Below are 20240 nucleotides of genomic sequence, written 5' to 3' on the forward strand. Positions count from 1 at the left end.
CCCCTGACCATTAGGTCCAGTCGTGACCGACTCTGGGGTTGCAGCGCTCATCTCGCTTTATTGGCCGAGGGAGCCGGCGTACAGCTTCCGGGTCATGTGGCCAGCAGGACTAAGCCACTTCTGGCGAACCAGAGCAGCGCACGGAAACACCGTTTACCTTCCCGCTGGAACGGTACCTATTTATCTACTTGCACTTTGATGTGCTTTCGAACTGCTAGGTTGGCAGGAGCAGGGACTGAGCAACGGGAGCTCATCCTGTCATGGGGATTTGAACCGCGACCTTCTGATCAGCAAGTCCTAGGCTCTGTGGTTTAACCCACAGCGCCACCCGCGTCCCTTTTATAATACAATATTTTATAATACATTCCAAATCTTTCACATCTACATTTGTTGCAGGAATTTATGTGTAGGGGAGGAGGAGAAGCTTTGCAGCAGATATCACGCACATGCAGCCCACTACCAAAACCAGCACAGTAACTTTTGTGACTTTTGCGATTTGTCCCCACAAAACACTTCATCACAGTTTCTTCCTATCTATTCAAAGGGCCTTTGCTGCACGATACCAAATGTAACAATTCACTGATAAATGTATCTACGTACTGGCTCACTGGGAAAACTTCAGAAATTCTTATAGACATCATTACGGGTACGTAGCCATGTTGATCTGCCGTAGTCGAAACAAATCAAAATAAATAAATTTAAATTTAAAAATTCCTTCCAGTAGCACCTTAGAGACCAACTAAGTTAGTTATGCGGGACGTGGGTGGCGCTGTGGGTTAAACCACAGAGCCTAGGACTTGCTGATCAGAAGGCCGGCGGTTCAAATCCCCGCAATGACGGGGTGAGCTCTCGTTGCTCGGTCCCTGCTCCTGCCAACCTAACAGTTCGAAAGCATGCCAGTGCAAGTAGATAAATAGGTACCACTCCGGCGGGAAGGTAAACGGCATTTCCGTGCGCTGCTCTGGTTCGCCAGAAGCGGCTTAGTCCTGCTGGCCACATGACCCGGAAGCTGAACGCCGGCTCCCTCGGCCAGTAAAGCGAGATGAGCGCTGCAACCCCAGAGTCGGTCACGACTGGACCTAATGGTCAGGGGTCCCTTTACCTTTAAGTTTGTTCTTGGTATGAGCTTTTGTGTGCATGCACACTTCTTCAGATACACTGAAACAGAAGTCACCAGACCGTTCTATATAGTGAGAGGGTGGGGAGGGGTATTACTCAGAAGGGTGGTGGGAATGGGTGATTGGCTGATAGGGGTGGTAAACCTGTTTGTTAACGACTGCAATTGGTCTTACAGGAAAAAGCAAGGGGTGAGATGGCTAAAAACAGCTTTATCATGTATAATGAGATAAGAATCCAATGTCTCTATTCAGACCAGGTCTCTCCACGGTTTTAAGTTTGGTAATAAGTTGCAATTGAGCAACTTCTCTTTCCAGTCTATTTCTGAAATTCTTTTGTCATAAGACAGCTACTTTGAGACCTTGTATAGAATGTCCTGGGAGATTGAAATGTTCTTCTGCTGGTCTATCTGTCTTGTGATTCCTGATATCAGATTTATGTCCATTTATCCTTTGGCGTAGGGTGTGGCCTGTTTGTCCAATACAGAGAGCTGAAGGGCACTGTTGATGGCATACACAATGTTAGAAGATGAGCAATTAAATAGTCCTGAGATGGTATGTTTGATGTTGTTGGGGCCAATAATGGTGTTGTCCAGGTGTATGTGGCAGCAAAGCTGGCATCTGGGTTTATTGCAGGCTCTGGTACCTGTGTCCATGTTAAGTCTGGTTGTTGTATTATTGTGGGTGAGGAGTTGTTTAAGATGCTGTCTGTAGGCAATGAAAGCTCTTCCTCCCAGAGCTTGAGAAAGAGAACTGTCGTTGTCTAGGAGAGGTTGTAGATCTCTGATGATGCATTGAACTGTTTTAACTTGGGAGCCGTATGTGATTACTAGTGGTGTTCTGTTATTTTATTTTGGGGGGTCTGTCTTGCAGCAAATTATCTCTGGGTATCTGTCTGTTCTGTTGATCTGTTGTTTAACTTCATCGGGAGGATACCGTATGTTCCGGAGTATAAGACGACTTTTTAACCCAGGAAAATCACCCCAAACGTCGGGGGGAGTCTTATACGTCGGGTATATGCGGAGTCGGTATATGCAGTTTGACGTGCTTTCGAACTGCTAGGTTGGCAGGAGCAGGGACCGAGCAACGGGAGCTCACCCCGTCATTGCGGGGATTCGAACTGCCGACCTTCTGATCGGCAGGTCCCGGGCTCTGTGGTTTAACCCACAGCGCCACCCGCATCCCTACCCTATATATAGAAAGGAGCAAACCAGTGATGTTTTAGGGAGCAGGCTAGCAGGCGGGGCCCATGACTTACATCATAGGAGCCTAAAAGGTAAAGGTAAAGGTACCCCTGCCCGTACGGGCCAGTCTTGCCAGACTCTAGGGTTTGCGCCCATCTCACTCAAGAGGCCGGGGGCCAGCGCTGTCCGGAGACACTTCCGGGTCACGTGGCCAGCGTGACATCGCTGCTCTGGCGAGCCAGAGCCGCACACGGAAACGCCGTTTACCTTCCCGCTAGTAAGCGGTCCCTATTTATCTGCTTGCACCCGGGGGTGCTTTCAAACTGCTAGGTTGGCAGGCGCTGGGACCGAGCAGCAGGAGCGCACCCCGCCGCGGGGATTCGAACCGCCGACCTTTCGATCGGCAAGCCCTAGGCGCTGAGGCTTTTACCCACAGCGCCACAAAACAAAATACTGTTGCTGTATGTCGGTTTTGTTTTATTTGTTTTTTATCTTAGGTTTGTTTTCCTTTAAATTTTTTGGGGACCCCAAGAGAGTGGGGCCCTAAGCTATAGCTTGTTTAGCTTATACATAAATCTGGCACTGGGCCCAAGGTCTCCCAGTGAGTAATGAGGGTGTACGGTTTCTCTCATCCACCCCTCCCCCCATAGCTGTCAACTTTCCCCTTTTCTTGAGAGGAATCCTATTCGGAATAAGGCAATTTCCCTTAAAAAAAGGAAAACGTTGACAGCTATGACCACCCCCCCCTTCTCTTTCGACATCCTGGCCTGTCCTTCAGAAATGTAGCTGTCCCTTATCAGTGACCCTCTCCTCTCCCCTTATAATTTCCCCAAGTAATTCTCACCAGCGAAAGCACATTTTCCCACGGGGTGGGGGTGTTCGTGGGAGGGCAGAGAAATAGTTTCCTCTCCTCTCTCCCCCCACAAGCTGGGCTCCGCCAGGCCTCCCGCGATGGCACGCTTGTTTGAATATTAGGACACGATGATCCTTTTTCCCCTGCTCTGGAATCTCCTGAGCTCAGCAAGTTTTGGGGAAACAAAAGTAGCGATTCTTTTGTCCTCTCTAGGGCTCAGCGATGCCAAGTGGGTACATTTCCACTGGCTTGCGGCAGCGCCCGCCCCACGACAGCCTTGAGGGCTGACCGTTTGGACCCACGCCACCTAGAGAGGTGCCAATGCCGCCCCCGCACTGCGGTCAGATCTTTCTGGAATCGGGGCACTGAGCCAGCAGCTCGCCTCACCGAACTGCCAATTCCTTTTGGGTCTCATTTTCCGGAGGGTAGGACTCGAACCCACGGCTTCAGGTTTCGAGAAAGGAGGTTGCAGCAAAATTGTCAGGAAGAGCTTTCCGACAGCAAGGGCTGTTTGACTCTCCTTAAAGCATAGGTTGGGTGGCAAAAATGCCAAATCTCACATTTCTTCGTTTCCGTTTTGTTTTGGAAAGCATGACTCTAGCCCTCAAGAAAAATTGGATTGGTAAAGGTATTAGGTCCAGTCATGACCGACTCTGGGGTTGCGGCGCTCATCTCGTTTTACTGGCCGAGGGAGCCGGCGTACAGCTTCCAGGTCATGTGGCCAGCAGGACTAAGCCGCTTCTGGCGAACCAGAGCAGCTCACGGAAATGCCGTTTACCTTCCCGCTGGAGCGGTACCTATTTATCTACTTGCACTTTGACGTGCTTTCGAACTGCTAGGTTGGCAGGAGCAGGGACCGAGGAACGGGAGCTCACCCCGTCACGGGGATTCGAACCGCCGACCTTCTGATTGGCAAGTCCTAGGCTCTGTGGTTTAACCCACAGCGCCACCTGTGTCCCTTTCAAGAAAAATAGATGGCCCTTTATCACTGGGTTTTTCTGTGCCAATTTTTTATTGATTCTGTTGCACTAATGGATTTGATTGGCAACTGCCTGGTTTTCTTCGCTTTCTTTTAGGAAAGGGCTTTTAATAGCGCTGTGATACTCATATTCTCTGCAGTCATAATCTGTAGATTTGGGTTGTTGTTGTTTTTTTAAAAAATTATTCTAGTAGCATTTTTTCCATTATTTGTTAGTGGCTATAAGCAGAGACATCACCTTGCCCACAAAGGTCTGTATAGTTAAAGCTACGGTTTTCCCAATAGTGATGTATGGAAGTGAGAGCTGGACCATAAAGAAGGCTGATGGCCGAAGAATTGATGCTTTTGAATTCTGGTGCTGGAGGAGACTCTTGAGAGTCCCATGGACTGCAAGAAGATCAAACCTCTCCATTCTGAAGGAAATCAGCCCTGAGTGCTCACTGGAAGGACAGATCCTGAAGTTGAGGCTCCAATACTTTGGCCACCTCGTGAGAAGAGAAGACTCCCTGGAAAAGACCCTGATGTTGGGAAAGATGGAGGGGAGAAGGGGATGACAGAGGACGAGATGGTGGGACAGTGTTCTCGAAGCTACCAGCATGAGTGGCCAAGTGGTCTAGTGGAAGACAGGAGTGCCTGGCGTGCTCTGGTCCAGGGGGTCACGAAGAAGCGGACACGACTAAACGACTCAACAACAAAATCTTTTTTGGCTTTCTCCACTTGATTTCTAATTTTAACCAAGTCCTGTTATTGGGGGGAAAGGTGAGATTGTAAAGGAATATGATAAAGAATAATCGCCGGGGTCTCGTTTCGTTTTTGCAAACCGCTCGGAGGGCTGGCCTAAAAAACACATCAGTTAAAACACAATCGGCATGCGAAGCAGGGGTCCCCGGTTGCTCCCATACAAAAGGGGGCCGAGTTGGAATCTCGCTGCCCAGATAATGAGAGTCACAAGAGCTGCTGCGTGCTAGTAGTTTTCCACTGGGAAGAGTGAAGCTCATCTTTTGCGCTCTGGCAGGGAAGTGGAAGCCTCTGGGAATAAAAGGAGCCGCCCCCCCCCCCGGTTGGCTGAATGGATTGGAGGGTGTCGGAAGGAAAAGACAGACCCATTCAACTTTCTCATTTTGGGCCATTCCCAAAATAACTCTTGCAGCAAAAGACCTGCTAGCTGCCTTGCTCAGAGGCCACACGGGCCTCTTAAAAAATAAAAACGCCTTTGCTTTAGCATTCTGCACACGGAGAGTTCCAGCATGTTTAAATATTCAGGGAGCTGCAGTCCGTCTCCCACCCCCAAGAGCAAGGATCCAGGGGCAACGCAAAGCAGGGACACCCAGTGCCATGTGGAAATTTCCATCTCTGCCACCATCAGGCCTGGCCGGGCGAGGAGGAGACAGAAACAGATCCTCGTTTTCCCCGACTTTAAATTCAGTTCCGTTTTCAAGATTTTGGAAAGCCTGCAAGTAGATTCGCTGGCGTTTTCCCCCCTGAAGATTTCTAACAATGCATACGTTCGCAAAGCAATTTCCCCTAATGTTACTTTTAGCAAATATTTGCATTATGATTATTATCACCACCGCCCGAGTGACTGATTCTACAAGGTGTGACTGGAAAGATCGATGAACGGTCACAGAAATCGGATGGCGAGAAAACATAAAATCCGCATCGGAAACCCACGAAATGCTCACAATTGTGGACGGAGATGAAGTCGTAATTCGAAAGACAGTGTATATGAGTGGTTTAAGTGTTTCTGTGAAGGGTGGCAAACCTTCACAGACTAGGCAAAATTCAGAATAGGAACAAAAAGCAGACCCAACCCATCCAGATTCTGGCATTGTGGGGGGGTTGGACTCAATGTCCCTTGGGATCCCTTCCAATTCGACACGATGGGACCAGAAAGTTCAGCAAATGGTCACAGATATCGGACACCGAGAACATACCACCTTGTTGTTGTTGAGTTGTTCAGTCGTGTCCGCCTCTTCGTGACCCCCTGGACCGGAGCACGCCAGGCCCTCCTGTCTTCCACTGCCTGCCGCAGTTTGGTCAAACTCATGCTGGTCGCTTCGAGAACACTGTCCCACCATCTCGTCCTCTGTCGTCCCCTTCTCCTTGTGCCCTCATCTTTCCCAGCATCAGGGTCTTTTCCAGGGAGTCTTCTCTTCTTATGAGGTGGCCAAAGTCTTGGAGCCTCAGCTTCAGGATCTGTCCTTCCAGTGAGCACTCAGGGCCGATTTCCTTCAGAATGGAGAGGTTGGATCTTCTTGCAGTCCATGGGACTCTCAAGAGTCTCCTCCAGCACCAGAATTCAAAAGCATCAATTCTTCGGCGATCAGCCTTCTTTATGGTCCAGTTCTCACTTCTATACATCACTACTGGGAAAACCATAGCTTTAACTATATGGACCTTTGTTGGCAAAGTGATGTCTCTGCTTTTTAAGATGCTGTCTAGGTTTGTCATTGCTTTCCTCCCAAGAAGCAGGCGTCTTTTAATTTCGTGGCTGCTGTCACCATCTGCAGTGATCATGGAACCTGCACCTTACAGGTCTTCAAAGTAGGCCCCCTCTGATACAACACACTGTTGGCAACGTTTGTAGAACCGTTGGAAACTTCTGGAGAAGTCCTCTTTCTGTACTGCTTTCAGTTCCCTCGTCGCAGCGGCTTGGACGTGTGAAATGTTGGGGAAATCTGTGCCCTTTCAGTCCAGATCTCAGCTCTGGAAACAGAAAGAAGGCCGATGACGCCAGATCGGGAGAATATGGAGGGTATATATATCCGCATGGAATATATATACGATATATACGATACGATGTACAATATCTTTATTGTCATTGTCCCATGCAGAACAATGAAATTGAAAAACTACATAAAACTACATAAAACATTCAAAAACCCCTAGAAACTCTGAAACCCCATTTTAAAATACACTATACTATAGAGACCCCTTATGCTGCGTTTAGAACCAGAATTGCATTTGCGTAGAAACTGTTTCTCAGGCGGCTAGTCCTGGCCTTTATAACCCTATACCTTCTTCCAGAAGGCAGAAGCTGAAAGAGATCATTTCCGGGGTGCGTACTATCCTGCGCTATCTCTGCCACTTTCTTATGGCATAGGTTTGATCTAAGGTGGGAAGAGTGCACCCAATTATTCCCTCTTTACAACCCTGGACAGCATTGTTTTTTCCCTGACCGTGCAGCTCCCAAACCACACACACAGACCATAAGTTAATACGCTCTCCACAGTGCAACGGTAAAATGCCATCAACAGGTCCTATGAGAGATTCTTCCGCCATCATTCGGACGGACAAACACCGATCCCGCATCAATAACTCACAGACTCTGTTGACATTTGCCGCTGTTCTGCTCGCCGCCGGTCTGCCAAACGGAGGCTCATCTTCGATGGTTTTCCGCCCTTCACAGAAATCACTCATACGCTGCCTTTCGAATTACGGCCTTATCTCCATACACAATTGTGAGCATTTCGTGGGTTTCCAATGCTGATTGTATGTTCGAATATTTCTCGAGGTCCGATTTCTGTGACCATTCACCGAACTTTCCAGTCGCATCTTCTAGAATTTTATGAATAGCACATACTCCCCCCAGATGCATTAAAAAAGGCCACGAGCCTGATTTAAGAGGGATGTTTTTGCTGGGTATGTAATGACCGGTGCCCCTGTTTTGAACCTTTTCAATATCCATTTTGAGGCGAGGAGACCAGAACGCTGCATGGAACAGATTTCTTTGCAAGACTGTACTTTACACAAGGCCCTCACCTGCCGAGTGTAGTAGGGAACTGGGTCTGGATGTGGGGGAGAAATTTTTGGTTATCCTGGCCCTACCTTGGACCTCAGCCCAGGCTCTGACTGGCAGACCAGCTTGAGCGGTAAAGAAGAGTCGTGGAAGATGCAAAACACTATGGAATGTTATTATAAAGACAAAGCTCCAAAGGCAGACATGTTTTCATACAATGACTTTATTATGTGTTGCAAAAAGAAAAAGAGAAATATTCGGTTTTGTGCCCCCCCCTCCTGTGTACAAAAAATGGAGAGATACCAGCTTTTTTTATTTTAAAAAAGACAAGCGGAGAAAGGACTTTAAGCTGCTTTTAAACGGCGAGTTTGGCAACGTGGGGGGGGGGAACCCTTTCGTGTATGTGTTTGGGTGTATAAACGCACAAACACACATATATACTGTAAACGACTTCATGGTTCAAGGTATTTTTATCCATTGTACTGTTATTAAAAAGGTAAAGGGACCCCTGACCATTAGGTCCAGTCGTGGCCGACTCTGGGGTTGCGGCATTCATCTCGCTTTACTGACCGAGGGAGCCGGCGTACAGCTTCCGGGTCATGTGGCCAGCAGGACTAAGCCGCTTCTGGTGAACCAGAGCAGCGTATGGAAACGCTGTTTGCCTTCCCGCCAGAGCGGTACCTATTTATCTACTTGCACTTTGACGTGCTTTCGAACTGCTAGGTTGGCAGGAGCAGGGACCGAGCAACGGGAGCTCACCCCGTCGCGGGGAATCGAACCTCTGACCTTCTGATCGGCATGTCCTAGGCTCTGTGGTTTAACCCACAGCGCCACTCGCGTCCCTAGTACTGTTATTACAAAGGAGGGAAATAAACCCATCGCGTTATGGAATAAGTTAAGATCATGTTCAAATTAGCTTAAGGGGCTTTAGCAATACCTTCCCCGCTCCCCAGGCCCAAGCATAAAGATTTGCCCAAGTCAATCACAGAACCAGGAACAGAAAAATAAAAAGAGGGCGTTTGAAACTGTGCTTCCGTCAAAACACAGTCTCGGAAAAAGAAGCAGCAAAAAGCAAAATCTCACAGTATTCCCCCCCCCCTTTCCTCCTTTTGGATAGTCATTAAATATCTATTTCCAAATTCTACAAAGTCCCAGAATATATATATATTTATATATATATACACACACACACAAGTTGTGTAATGTACACAATATATCTTTGTATCCAACTCTCGTTTGCAAAAATATTATCTATAGAACAGGTTTGTCATATAAAGAACAGAAGTCCGTTTTTTTTTGTTTCTTTCTCTTGTCCACAGTCTCCCTCCTCCAAAAATAATAATTATAAGAATTCATCCCCCTCCCCTCTTTCCGTGGCCCTCCCCAATATTATTAGAAGTTCTGAGAGATAAATCTTCATTGCATTAACTCGGAATCCACCCGATTTCTGCGGCCTGGGCTATTTGTCGCTAAATCAACCTCGGTCAAGAGATTTGGCGACGACGGTTTCAGGAATGAATTGACCCGACGGTGAGGGGAGGGAAGATACCCCACTAAAACGGCCCGAGATTTCTGAGTCGCGAAAAGCTGGTCGTCAGAAACAGAGAGCGCGATCCCAGAGATCCGGTTCAGAGCAGAGGGGAAACGCTTTCTGCGTTTTGAGAAAAACACGAAACCCACTTTCCTGCTGACGATGGGAAACTCTCTGTGCGCCCAGGACTTTGGACAACCGTCCCGGATCTCTCTCCTCTCGACTGCTCTCCTAGGAAGGCCCGTCGCGAGAGGCTGGTGTTGTGCCCGAGAAGATAGGGGCGCTGCCCTCCCTTTGCCTGATGAAGCCTTTTCGGCCAAAAAGGTAAAGGGACCCCTGACCATTAGGTCCAGTCGTGACCGACTCTGGGGTTGTGGCGCTCATCTCGCTTTACTGGCCGAGGGAGCCGGCGTACAGCTTCCGGGTCATGTGGCCAGCAGGACTAAGCCGCTTCTGGCGAACCAGAGCAGCGCACGGAAACACCGTTTACCTTCCCACCGGAGTGGTACCTATTTATCTACTTGCACTTTGACGTGCTTTTGAACTGCTAGGTGGGCAGGAGCAGGGATCGAACAACGGGAGCTCATCCCGTAATGGGGATTTGAACCGCGACCTTCTGATCGGCAAGTCCTAGGCTCTGTGGTTGAACCCACAGCGCCACCCGCGTCCCTTTTCGGCCAAAGCGGAAAGCAAAAAAATCATACCCCAATCTGCACTGCACGTACCCGAATAATCTGCACCGAATAGGAACATCCTTTTTTGCAAGAGGCTGTTTTCAGTTTCCAGCCGACCCATAGTTCCTGAGAGGCGGAAGAGTTTGGAAAAGGAGTGGAAGACTGGGGAGAGGTTGTTCTTGAGGGAGCTGGCGGGGACGGGCACCCAAATCGGAGGGCAAGTATTGTCCTTGTGCTTTTGCTCTCCTGCCTGAAACCAACCCTCCGGTTTCCCCTCTGCTTTCAAAATTATTATTGTTCTGTGCTGTGTGCACGAGTTGAAAGGAAAGAACAGGGGGTTCCTATGGCAATTCTGTGCCCCCTTTCCAAAGCGCCCCCATGCCTTTTAACACGCGCATGGTCTGCTTGCCCCGCCGTTTCTCAGGCTCCTGGAGGGGCCCAAAAGCTGCCAACAATGAAAAGCAGGGCTCGCGAATGCTCCCAAAAATGAGAACGATAAAAGAATGTGCAAAAGTTTAGACCCGTTGGGAATCGACAGAACCTGGCTGCGTTTCAAGGAAACCCGGGAAGAGCGAAGCAAAGGCCTGTTGTCTCTTCTGGGGTGTTAACTGGGCCTGTGGGGCATTGGGGGAAAGGGGGGGTGTGCCAGGCCAGATTCTGCCCAAAGCGAGACCCAGCAGTGCTGGGGGTCATCGTCCCACAAGCTCTCCCCGACAACCTCGCCCCAGAAACATTTTGAGGGAACCCTCCCCCCCCCACTGATTGATCTACACCAACGATGGCCAAACTTGGCCCTCCAGCTGTTTTGGGACTACAACTCCCATCATCCCTAGCTAACAGTGTACAGTGGTGCCTCGGGTTAAGTACTTAATTCGTTCCGGAGGTCCGTACTTAACCTGAAACTGTTCTTAACCTGAAGCACCACTTTAGCTAATGGGGCCTCCTGCCGCCGCCGCGCCGCCGGAGCACGATTTCTGTTCTCATCCTGAAGCAAAGTTCTTAACCTGAAGCACAATTTTCTGGGTTAGCAGAGCCTGTAACCTGAAGCGTATGTAACCTGAAGTGTATGTAACCTGAAGTACCACTGTATTTTTGGTCTTTGTTGGAAGCCGCCCAGAGTGGCTGGGGAAACCCAGCCAGATGGGTGGAGTACAAATAATAAATTACTATTATTATTATTATTATTATTATTATTATTATTATTATTAGACCAGTGATCAGGGATGATGGGAACTATAGTCCCAAAACAGCTGGAGGGCCGAGTTTGGCCATTGCTTATCTACACAGTTCTTGGTTTCCTGTAAGTCGTGGAGGGGCCAATGTGAAAAACAGTCTCTCTCTCGTTTTTTTGAGTAGATAATATCCGAAAAATAAGCAAACTTCTCCTTTCTTTCACTGTCTTCTTTAATATCCGGGAAGAGAATTGCTTATATAAAATGGGGACCGGGCCCCTTGTACCCCCCCCCCACCGAAAACTCCGGGGTTTGTACAGCAAAAGCGACGGGTTGTCTCTCACGCGGGGGTGCGAATCGCGCGCTGATCCTTGTCGTGCCGCACAGAGATCTCTTAAACGTCTCCCTCCTGCTGCCGCTCCTCTTCCAGATTCCGGAAGCTGTTCACAGGTTTGCAATCGCCGCCAGCGGAACCGGAGGCTGGTGGGCTCTCTGCAAAAACTTTCACCGTCCCCCCACCCCTCTCAGTGCCAAGACTGGAACTGCAGTTGGTCGTATTCGGCTATCAGTTTTTTGATGTGGGCGAGTTTGTTGTGCAGGTATTCGCAGCGGTTCTTCTCCTGGCTGTAGTTTGGGTTAGTCTGCAAGGAAGGAGGGAGAGAGATGGAAGGGGGAAATAAATTTATTATTATTACAATTATAATTCTACAGTCATACCTCAGGTTACAGGGGACGCGGGTGGCGCTGTGGGTTAAACCACAGAGCCTAGGGCTTGCTGATCAGAAAGTCGGCGGTTCGAATCCCCTGAACTCCCGTTGCTCGGTCCCTGCTCCTGCCCACCTAGCAGTTCGAAAGCACATCAAAGTGCAAGTAGATAAATAGGTACCACTCCAGCGGGAAGGTAAACGGCGTTTCCATGCGCTGCTCTGGTCCGCCAGAAGCGACTTAGTCCTGCTGGCCACATCACCTGGAAGCTGTACGCCGGCTCCCTCGGCCAATAAAGCGAGATGAGCGCCGCAACCCCAGAGTCGGTCACGACTGGACCTAATGGTCAGGGGTCCCTTTAGCTTTAGCATAGTCCAACCCCCCTCACTGCAATGAGGAATCTCCACCATTTTTTTATTTTTTGCTCTCTGGCAACTGACGTTCTAAGGTAGACTGCTGCTGAACAGGGAGCTTTACCTGTTAGCCACCATTCCTTCGCCCCGCCCTGATGACCGCCTGACGTTTCTGTCCTACAACTGGAAGCTGCTGTTTCAAACATCTGGGAGCAACCAAGGCTGGAAGGAAAGGCTGTTTTGACACCCTCCTTTCTCCAGGAGCCTGCCATGAATCCCAGTTTATTTCCTCAGTTGCTTCTCACACACACAGCACGGAAAAACTTGCTTTGCTGTGACAAGGGCGGTGTATGAACTGGAGACGCCCGGTTTTCCTTCTTTCCTCTTCCCTCCTCCTCCCTTTTTCCTTGTGTGTCATTTCTAAGGTGGGTGGGGGCGCAAGGACTGTCTCATTTAAAAACCGACTGCATGTGGCCCTAAGGAAGTTAAGATTGGCTTCAACCAGAGCCAGGGCCTTTTCAACTCTGGCCCCGGCCTGGTGGAACGCTCTGTCTCATGAGACCAGGGCCCTGCAGGATCTGATTTCTTTCCGCAGGGCCTGTAAGGCAGAGTTGTTCTGCCTGGCCTTTGGCTTGGAGCCAATTTGATTCCCTCCCTCTCTTTCTTTCTTTTTTCCTTCCCTTCTCCTCCTGCGATGAGGCTACATTTTAATAATGTTTCAATGTTTTAATGTTGTATTTTAATTTTGTTTTTAAGTTGTAATCATTCAATCATTGTTTTTATTATTGCTTGTAAGCCGCTCTGAGCCTGGCCTTGGCTGGGGAGGGTGGGATATAAATAAAAATTATTATTATTATTATTATTATGTAAGCCTCTCTCTAGTTTGGCGCAACCACTTTATAGAAATAAGCAAGCAAGACTCACTTTTTTGATTTTCCGGTATTCTTGCAGAATCTGATCGTGGATAGACTGCAAAAGAATGGACATACCATGTGTTAAACAACAACAGCAACAAATGGCAAAGCAAGGCATATAAAGGTTTGAAAATCAAGCTGGCAGCATCTTAATGAGATTTAGGCACTGATCTGAGATCAAGCCTTCTTAGGACAAACGATTTCTGGTTTTTAGACCCTCCACATCAGATGATCCAATTTTCCTACTCCCTTTTCTCTAAACCAGTACAGTGGTACCTTGGTTCTCAAACGCCTTAGTGCTCAAACAACTTGGAATCCAAATACTGCAAACCTGGAAGCAAGTGTTCTGGTTTGTGAACTTTTTTCAGAAGCCGAACATGCTCCGGTTTGAGTGTTACGCTTCCGATTTGAGTGCCACACTTGAGTGTTACACTGAGGTCTGTCTGTTTTTGCAATTTATTTTGCCTTTTTGTTTTTGCGGCTCTTTTTCGTTTTGTTTTTGTGACTGAGTGGAACCCAGTTCAGCTACCGATTGATTGATTGTGCGACTGAAGTACACTGTTTATTGCTTTCATTTTATAGATCAAAGGTCTGGAACGAATGAGTCGGTTTTGCATTACTTTCTATAGGGAAGCGCGCCTTGGTTTTGGAACGCTTTGGTTTTGGAGCAGACTTCCATGATGGATTAAGTTTGAGAACCAAGGTACCACTGTATTTCCCAAACCTGAGTCTCTCAAATGTTTTGGGACTACAATTCCCATCATCCCTGACCACTGCTAGATCTAGGGATGATGGGAGTTGTAGTCCAAAAACATCTGGAGACCCAAGTTTGGAAAACTCTACTCTATAGTACTTTGTTGCTCTGTTTTACATTTTATGCTGTTTTAACTCTAAGGAGATTGTATGTTTTTAGAGGACCTTGTGGTCAGGACCAGATCAATACCGTATTTTTCGCTCTATAAGACACACCAGACCACAAGACACACCTAGTTTTTGGAGGAGGAAAACAAGGAAAAAAATATTCTGAATCTCAGAAGCCAGAACAGGAAGAGGGATCTCTGCGCAGTGAAAGCAGCAATCCCTCTTGCTGTTCTGGCTTCTGGGATAGCTGCGCAGCCTGCATTCGCTCCATAAGACGCGCACACATTTCCCCTTACTTTTTAGGAGGGGAAAGGTGAGTCTTATAGAGCAAAAAATACGGTACCTTTAGAGGCCCTAAAGCAGGCATAGGCAAACTCCGCCCCTCCCTCCAGATGTTTGGGACTACAATTCCCATCATCCCTGACCACTGGTCCTGTAAGCTAGGGATGATGGGAATTGTAGTCCGAGACTGCCGCCAGCCCACCTTGTACTCCTCAGTGCCCTGAAGGAGTTGCCTTAGCTGCGAGTCCAACTGCATGAACCGCCGCGTCACCCTCTCGATCCGGGCGTGAAGATCGCGGTACTCGCTGTACTCCGCGTTGAAGTCGTTCTTGTAGCTCTGCCGCTGCTCAGACGAGGAGATGGGGCCGTATTTGCTGCGAGAAAATGAAGGACGGAAATGAAGGACAAAAAACAACAACCCCAGGCTTGGTGACCAGAAAAATAATAATATTAAAATTTATACCCCGCCCTTCCCAGTTCAAAAACCAGGCTCAGGGCGGCTAACGAGGGTTCCGCCAACACTTACATAAAATAGTCTTGAGTTTCGGACGTCGACGTGGGATCGCTGGCGCTGTTGCACGTCCCGTTTAAACCTGGAGAACAGGAAAGGGAGAAGGAGACGAGAAAATCAGTCCTAAGGAGAGCTCCTGGCTCCATTCTGCTTTAAAGGCAGATCTGGACTGCTTTCACACACTAGAGTTTCTGGGTGTTCCCAGAAAAATCCGAGGGCTCCCTTGGACAAAAACAAAGACACCAACCAGGATAACTTGGAGCAAAACAGCAGCCTGTAGGCTTGGCCTTTATTGAACTGTTGCAACAGGGTGCTCCCCTCACACGCAGGAGAGAGGAGGGACCCAGAAAAATGGTGTGCAAGGCCTTATAAAGACTTTTGAAATTGCCACCCTGTAGATCAAGACCACCCCCAGAAACATACATCACCGAAAGGAGGGGTTGAGGGAGGAGTTGTGGTGGTAACCTGAGTGTCCTGTCACCTGGCTGGTTCCCCCTTTCCCCCTCCCCATGAGCACTTTCCAGGTGACAGAGGGGAGTTTGCAGTTTCCTGCCCCCAGAGGGAAGAGCTGATCATTGTCCTTTGTTCCAGTCCATGCCGAATCCACTCCCATATGCAAGTTCTTTGTTATCTTGATGGTCTTCTGTCTGGGACCATCAGGCTTGGCATAGCAACTGGGCAGGGCTCCTGTGTATGTACTGGTATGCTCACGGATTATGGCTGCCCTGTATCAAACCTTCCCCATTTTGTAGTCCTTCCTTCATGGAGTAAAATAAAAGCGGAACAGTGCAAATCCGATGTATGGTTGATTTTCTATGAATTTATAACAGAAGCGTAGTGTATGTAGTGTGTGAGTGTGTGTGAAGTTTGTAGAAACTGAATGATTGGGGGGGGGTGTTTCCTGCTACATGGGTATAGTCATACCTCGGATTTAAGTTGCTTCAGGTTGAGCACTATCGGGTTGTGCTCCACGGCGACCCAGAAGTAACGGAACACGTTACTTCCGGGTTTCGCTGCTCGCACATGCGCAGACGGTCAAAATGACGTCACATGCATGTGCGGAAGCGGTGAATCGTGAGCCGCGGACGCGGGTTGTGTTCGCTTCAGGGTGCGAATGGGGCTCCAGAACGGATCCCGTTCATATCCAGAGGTACCGCTGTATTCGTGTTGACCTTGACTACCACCTAGTGGCCACACCAAGGGAAAAGCACCTAGCCACAGGGAAAGCCAAAGAACAAAAAATTGGGGCTTTCCGGGTTTAGAGCAGTGGTTCTCAAAAAGGCTGCGGCAAGTTTCACGGGAAGGAGAATCAGAGAAACATTTAGGCGTTTCACTTGTGGTGGAGCACTGCAATGGTATCAAAATACCATATGCAGAATGTGCATAGATCTCTTTATTTTTTTCTGGATGTCCTGTGATCCTGTTACAAAGCAGTTGTGTCCTATGTTGCGTCCTGTTACAAAGCAGTTGTGTCAAGCACTGCTAGGACTTGTTTCTTTCCATTTTCCAATTTTAAAAAATCAGTGAAGGGCAAGCCATTTTTTATCCCGAAAGTGTGGCTCGGATAATTTTTTTTTTTGAGAACTGCTGATCTAAGGGAACTTTGCATTTCTCCCTCCCCCAATACATTTTTATTTGATTTCCATACAATTTAACAAATTCACTTTCCATGCAATATTCCCCCAGCATTTTGACTTCCCATCTGTGATGTTTTTCTGTCCCAATCCTTTACCTACTGCCTTAAATGTAATACAGCGGTACCTTGGTTTTCGAACATATTCCGTTCCAGAAGATGGTTTGACTTCCGAAACGTTTGAAAACCAAAGCATTTGCTTCTGGAAAACTCAGTACAGAAGCCGGGTGGCATATTCGACTTCCGAAAAGCGTTCGAAAACCGAAGCAGTTGCTTCCGGTTTTTCGACATTCAAAAGCTGAAATGTTTAACTTCCAAGACGTTCAAAAACTGAAGGGCCACTGCACTTATTTCGGTAACAGATGTGATAGGAATTTTATGGTCTTAGATATATGGTAATGTTTATAAGCGTAGCAACCAAGCACATACATAGATCAGCACAGGAAGACCGACCTGGAACCATTTTGATTCCTAAACTGAGCAAATGTTTTCTCTGCAAGGTCAAAGGAAAATGGAGATGCCTTTCCTTCACAAATCCTGTCTTAAGGTCACATTTAAGATGTGTGAGTCTGTGACCTGGCCCAGGAACTAAGTATTTATCATTACAAAAGACTGGCCAGGCTCCCCAGGCAATCCAATCAAGTAACCTGCCAGACAGGAGATAAACAACGACAGGAGAAAAACAATATTCAAATTTCTGTTTTAGACCGCCTTTTCTGTGATGTAGGTGTGATGTATCTGAGGGGTGGTCTTAGGTTACACCCCTTCTGTGATGTATGTATGGTGTTTCTGGGGGTGGTCTTGATCTACAGGGTGGCAATTTCAAAAGTCTTTATAAGGCCTTGCGTGCCATTTTTCTGGGTTCCTCTTCCTTTCCTGCATGTGAGGGGAGCACCCTGTTGCAACAGATCAATAAAGATCAAGTTTACTAGCCGCTTTGCTTCTCAATATTCTCTGGTTGGCCTCTGTTATTCTCTCCTACCAATAGGGAACCTATGTAAGGATTCTATATGGCCTCTTGGATACCCCATAAGGGATAAGGGCAATTTTTGTTTACAACAGAGATACCCTACATTACATTCCGTTTCTCATTCTCACTCCTCTGCTTACATTTCCAGCTCTGCCTGCGATTTCAACCGACTATAACATTTCCCCAGATAGCCTGAAAAGCTTCTCCACTCTCCCGCAAACCTGCCACCTTTTCAGTCTCTTTATTTTCGCCACCCGTTTCGCTGTCTCCATATAGGGAACGTCACATTCTGGCACTTTTGCTGTGATTATAATAACCCGTGTGCGACCCAGAGAAACTCGCAAGCCCCCCAAAATCCCCGCCCAGCGCCGCCGAACCCACCTGCCGTGTCCTGCGACGAAGGCGCCGTGGTCTTTGAGCTGCGTTTCCTGAAGCTGCAGTTCGGTTTCTCCCGGGGCTCCGACTCCTGCTCGGCCCCTCTCCTTTCCCTCTCCTTCTTTAACCTCTTCTTGCTCCGTTTGCTGACTTGGACAGAGTCCGTCACCGGCTGGAGGGGGACCTCCGCCGCCGCACCCGCCAGCCTCTCGGCGGGATCCGGAGCCTCGAAGTTGGGGCCGCCGTGCCCCAGGTCGTTGCTGACGTCGGCGAGGGGGTTGTGGGGCCTGGGGAGCTCCAGGGCCGGCAAGAGGTTACTGGAGGCGACCACCTCCGGGGGTGGCGCTAGGGGGGCTTCCCTGCCATTGGCCGAGCGCAGTTTTCCGTTGAGCGTGGGCTGAGTCCTTTGGGCAAAGTGGGAGATGCGGGGCTTTTTGTTGGACAGAGGGTCGGTGAAATCTGTGGGCTGGGGTCGTTTCTAGGGTGGAGGGAAGAAGAACGGAAAGTGTTAAGGCAGGCTTTCCCCAAACGTGGGCCATTTTTGGACTACATTTCCCATCATCGCTTGCCCTGCCAGCTCAACTGGTGTAGTGGTTAAGAGTAGTGGACTTGTAATCTGGTGAACCGGGTTCGATTCCCTGCTCCTCCACATGCAGCTGCTGGGTGACCTTGGGCTAGTCACACTTCTTTGAAGTCTCTCAGCCCCACTCACCTCACAGAGTGTTTGTTGTGGGGAAGGGAAAGGAGAATGTTAGCCACTTTGAGACTCCTTTGGGTAGTGATAAAGCGGGATATCAAATCCAAACTCTTCTTCTTCTCTTCAAGATGATGGGATTTGTAGCCCAAAGAGACCAAAGTTTGGGAAACTATGGGTTAGAGCAGTGGTTCCCAACCTTTTTAAATTTTTTTGGCCATGGTCAGGGAACCTTGACCATTAGTTCCAGTCATGACCGACTCTGGGGTTGCGGCGCTCATCTCGCTTTACTGGCCAAGGGAGCCGGCGTACAGCTTCCGGGACATGTGGACAGCAGGACTAAGCCACTTCTGGCGAACCAGAGCAGCGCACGGAAATGCCGTTTACCTTCCCACCAGAGTGGTACCTATTTATCTACTTGCACTTTGACGTGCTTTCGAACTGCTAGGTTGGCAGGCGCAGGGACCGAGCAACAGGAGCTCACTCCGTCGCGGGGATTCAAACCGCCGACCTTCTGATTGGCAAGTCGTAGGCTCTGTGGTTTAACCCACAGCGCCACCCGCGTCCTGCCCCACAGGGTTAGAGGATGGCAAGTAAACAGGAAGGAACCGCCAGTTTGGTTTTAATGGAAATGATAAATATCACTAAGGAAACGATTGTTCCGTCGCCCAAAAATAACGTTGCGGAGTGTTTTTTGATGATGCGGACTTAGATAAATTAGCAGAAGGATTGGTATTCCGTATGATGCCAATACAAAAATAATTTATTTTTACACCCCTGCCCATCTGGCTGGGTTTCCCCAGCCACTCTGGGTCGCTTCCAACACAATATTAAAAATACGATAGCTCAAAGGACCACGGTAACTCAGGAGGGAAAAGCCAACACTGGCTTCCCTTGAACAGCCAATTGGAAGCCGCGTCGGACATTCGGCTTCCGAAAGAACGTTCGAAAACCGGAACACTCGCTTCCGGTTTCCGACTGTTCAGGAGCCAGAACGTTCGGCTCCCAAGGCGTTTGGGAGCTAACGTATGACTGTAATCATCATCATCAATCTTTAGTACCGTCCAGAGACCCATCAAATCATTACAAAGCAATACACAATTCATACAGCCCACCTCCAGGTTAAACAAGCATTTTGTTCACAATATAGGGATCACTGGTTCTTGCAACCACTGAGAAAAACTTTGCCACTGCTAATGTTCTAGCGTTTGTCCAGTCTTCCGATAGGAACCTGACATAGCGAGCCTCTGATTTTCCCGGGAAAGGTACCGGCAAGGGTAGTATCAGTTCAGCCCTGGCTTGCTCATATTTTGCACAGTGCAACAAAATATGTTTTATGGAATCGATGTCTTGAGCACACGAGCAAAATAAATAAATAATGATGATGATGATGATGATGATAACTTCACAGCGAGCAAGAAAATTCCCTTTTCCCGAACATCGAAGACGCCACCAGGTTGCCTGGGAGCAGAAAACCTCACCAAGCCATACCCCTGCAATGGGGGCTCATTGTGGGAATTTTCCAATGTTATAATAATAATAATAATAATAATAATAATAATAATAATAATAATAATTTATTATTTGTACCCCGCCCATCTGGCTGGGTTTCCCCAGCCACTCTGGGCGGCTTCCAACAAAGATGAAAAATAAACTAAAATGTCACATATTAAAAACTTCCCTGAACAGGGCTGC

At 48.3% G+C, this 20240-nt stretch overlaps 1 protein-coding gene across 2 annotated transcripts in view; it reads right to left on the reverse strand.

Moving 5' to 3' along the window:
* Nucleotides 1-11129: 11129 nt before the first annotated feature.
* Nucleotides 11130-20240, reverse strand: part of ELL (elongation factor for RNA polymerase II) — a 53654-nt gene continuing 44543 nt past the window's right edge. Inside the window, exons 8-12 of one of the 2 annotated variants that reach the window (XM_053372348.1) lie at nucleotides 17858-18329; nucleotides 14889-14955; nucleotides 14565-14736; nucleotides 13230-13274; nucleotides 11130-11888 (exon numbers count right to left, since the gene is read on the reverse strand). In XM_053372348.1, coding sequence (XP_053228323.1) covers nucleotides 11772-11888; nucleotides 13230-13274; nucleotides 14565-14736; nucleotides 14889-14955; nucleotides 17858-18329 — 873 coding nt within the window. In that variant the 3' untranslated portion in view covers nucleotides 11130-11771. The remainder of the gene's footprint in view (nucleotides 11889-13229; nucleotides 13275-14564; nucleotides 14737-14888; nucleotides 14956-17857; nucleotides 18330-20240) is intronic. The other variant, XM_053372349.1, reaches the window with a different exon arrangement.

Source organism: Podarcis raffonei, chromosome 18 (assembly GCF_027172205.1).
Source record: "Podarcis raffonei isolate rPodRaf1 chromosome 18, rPodRaf1.pri, whole genome shotgun sequence".
Taxonomy (NCBI): domain Eukaryota; kingdom Metazoa; phylum Chordata; class Lepidosauria; order Squamata; family Lacertidae; genus Podarcis; species Podarcis raffonei.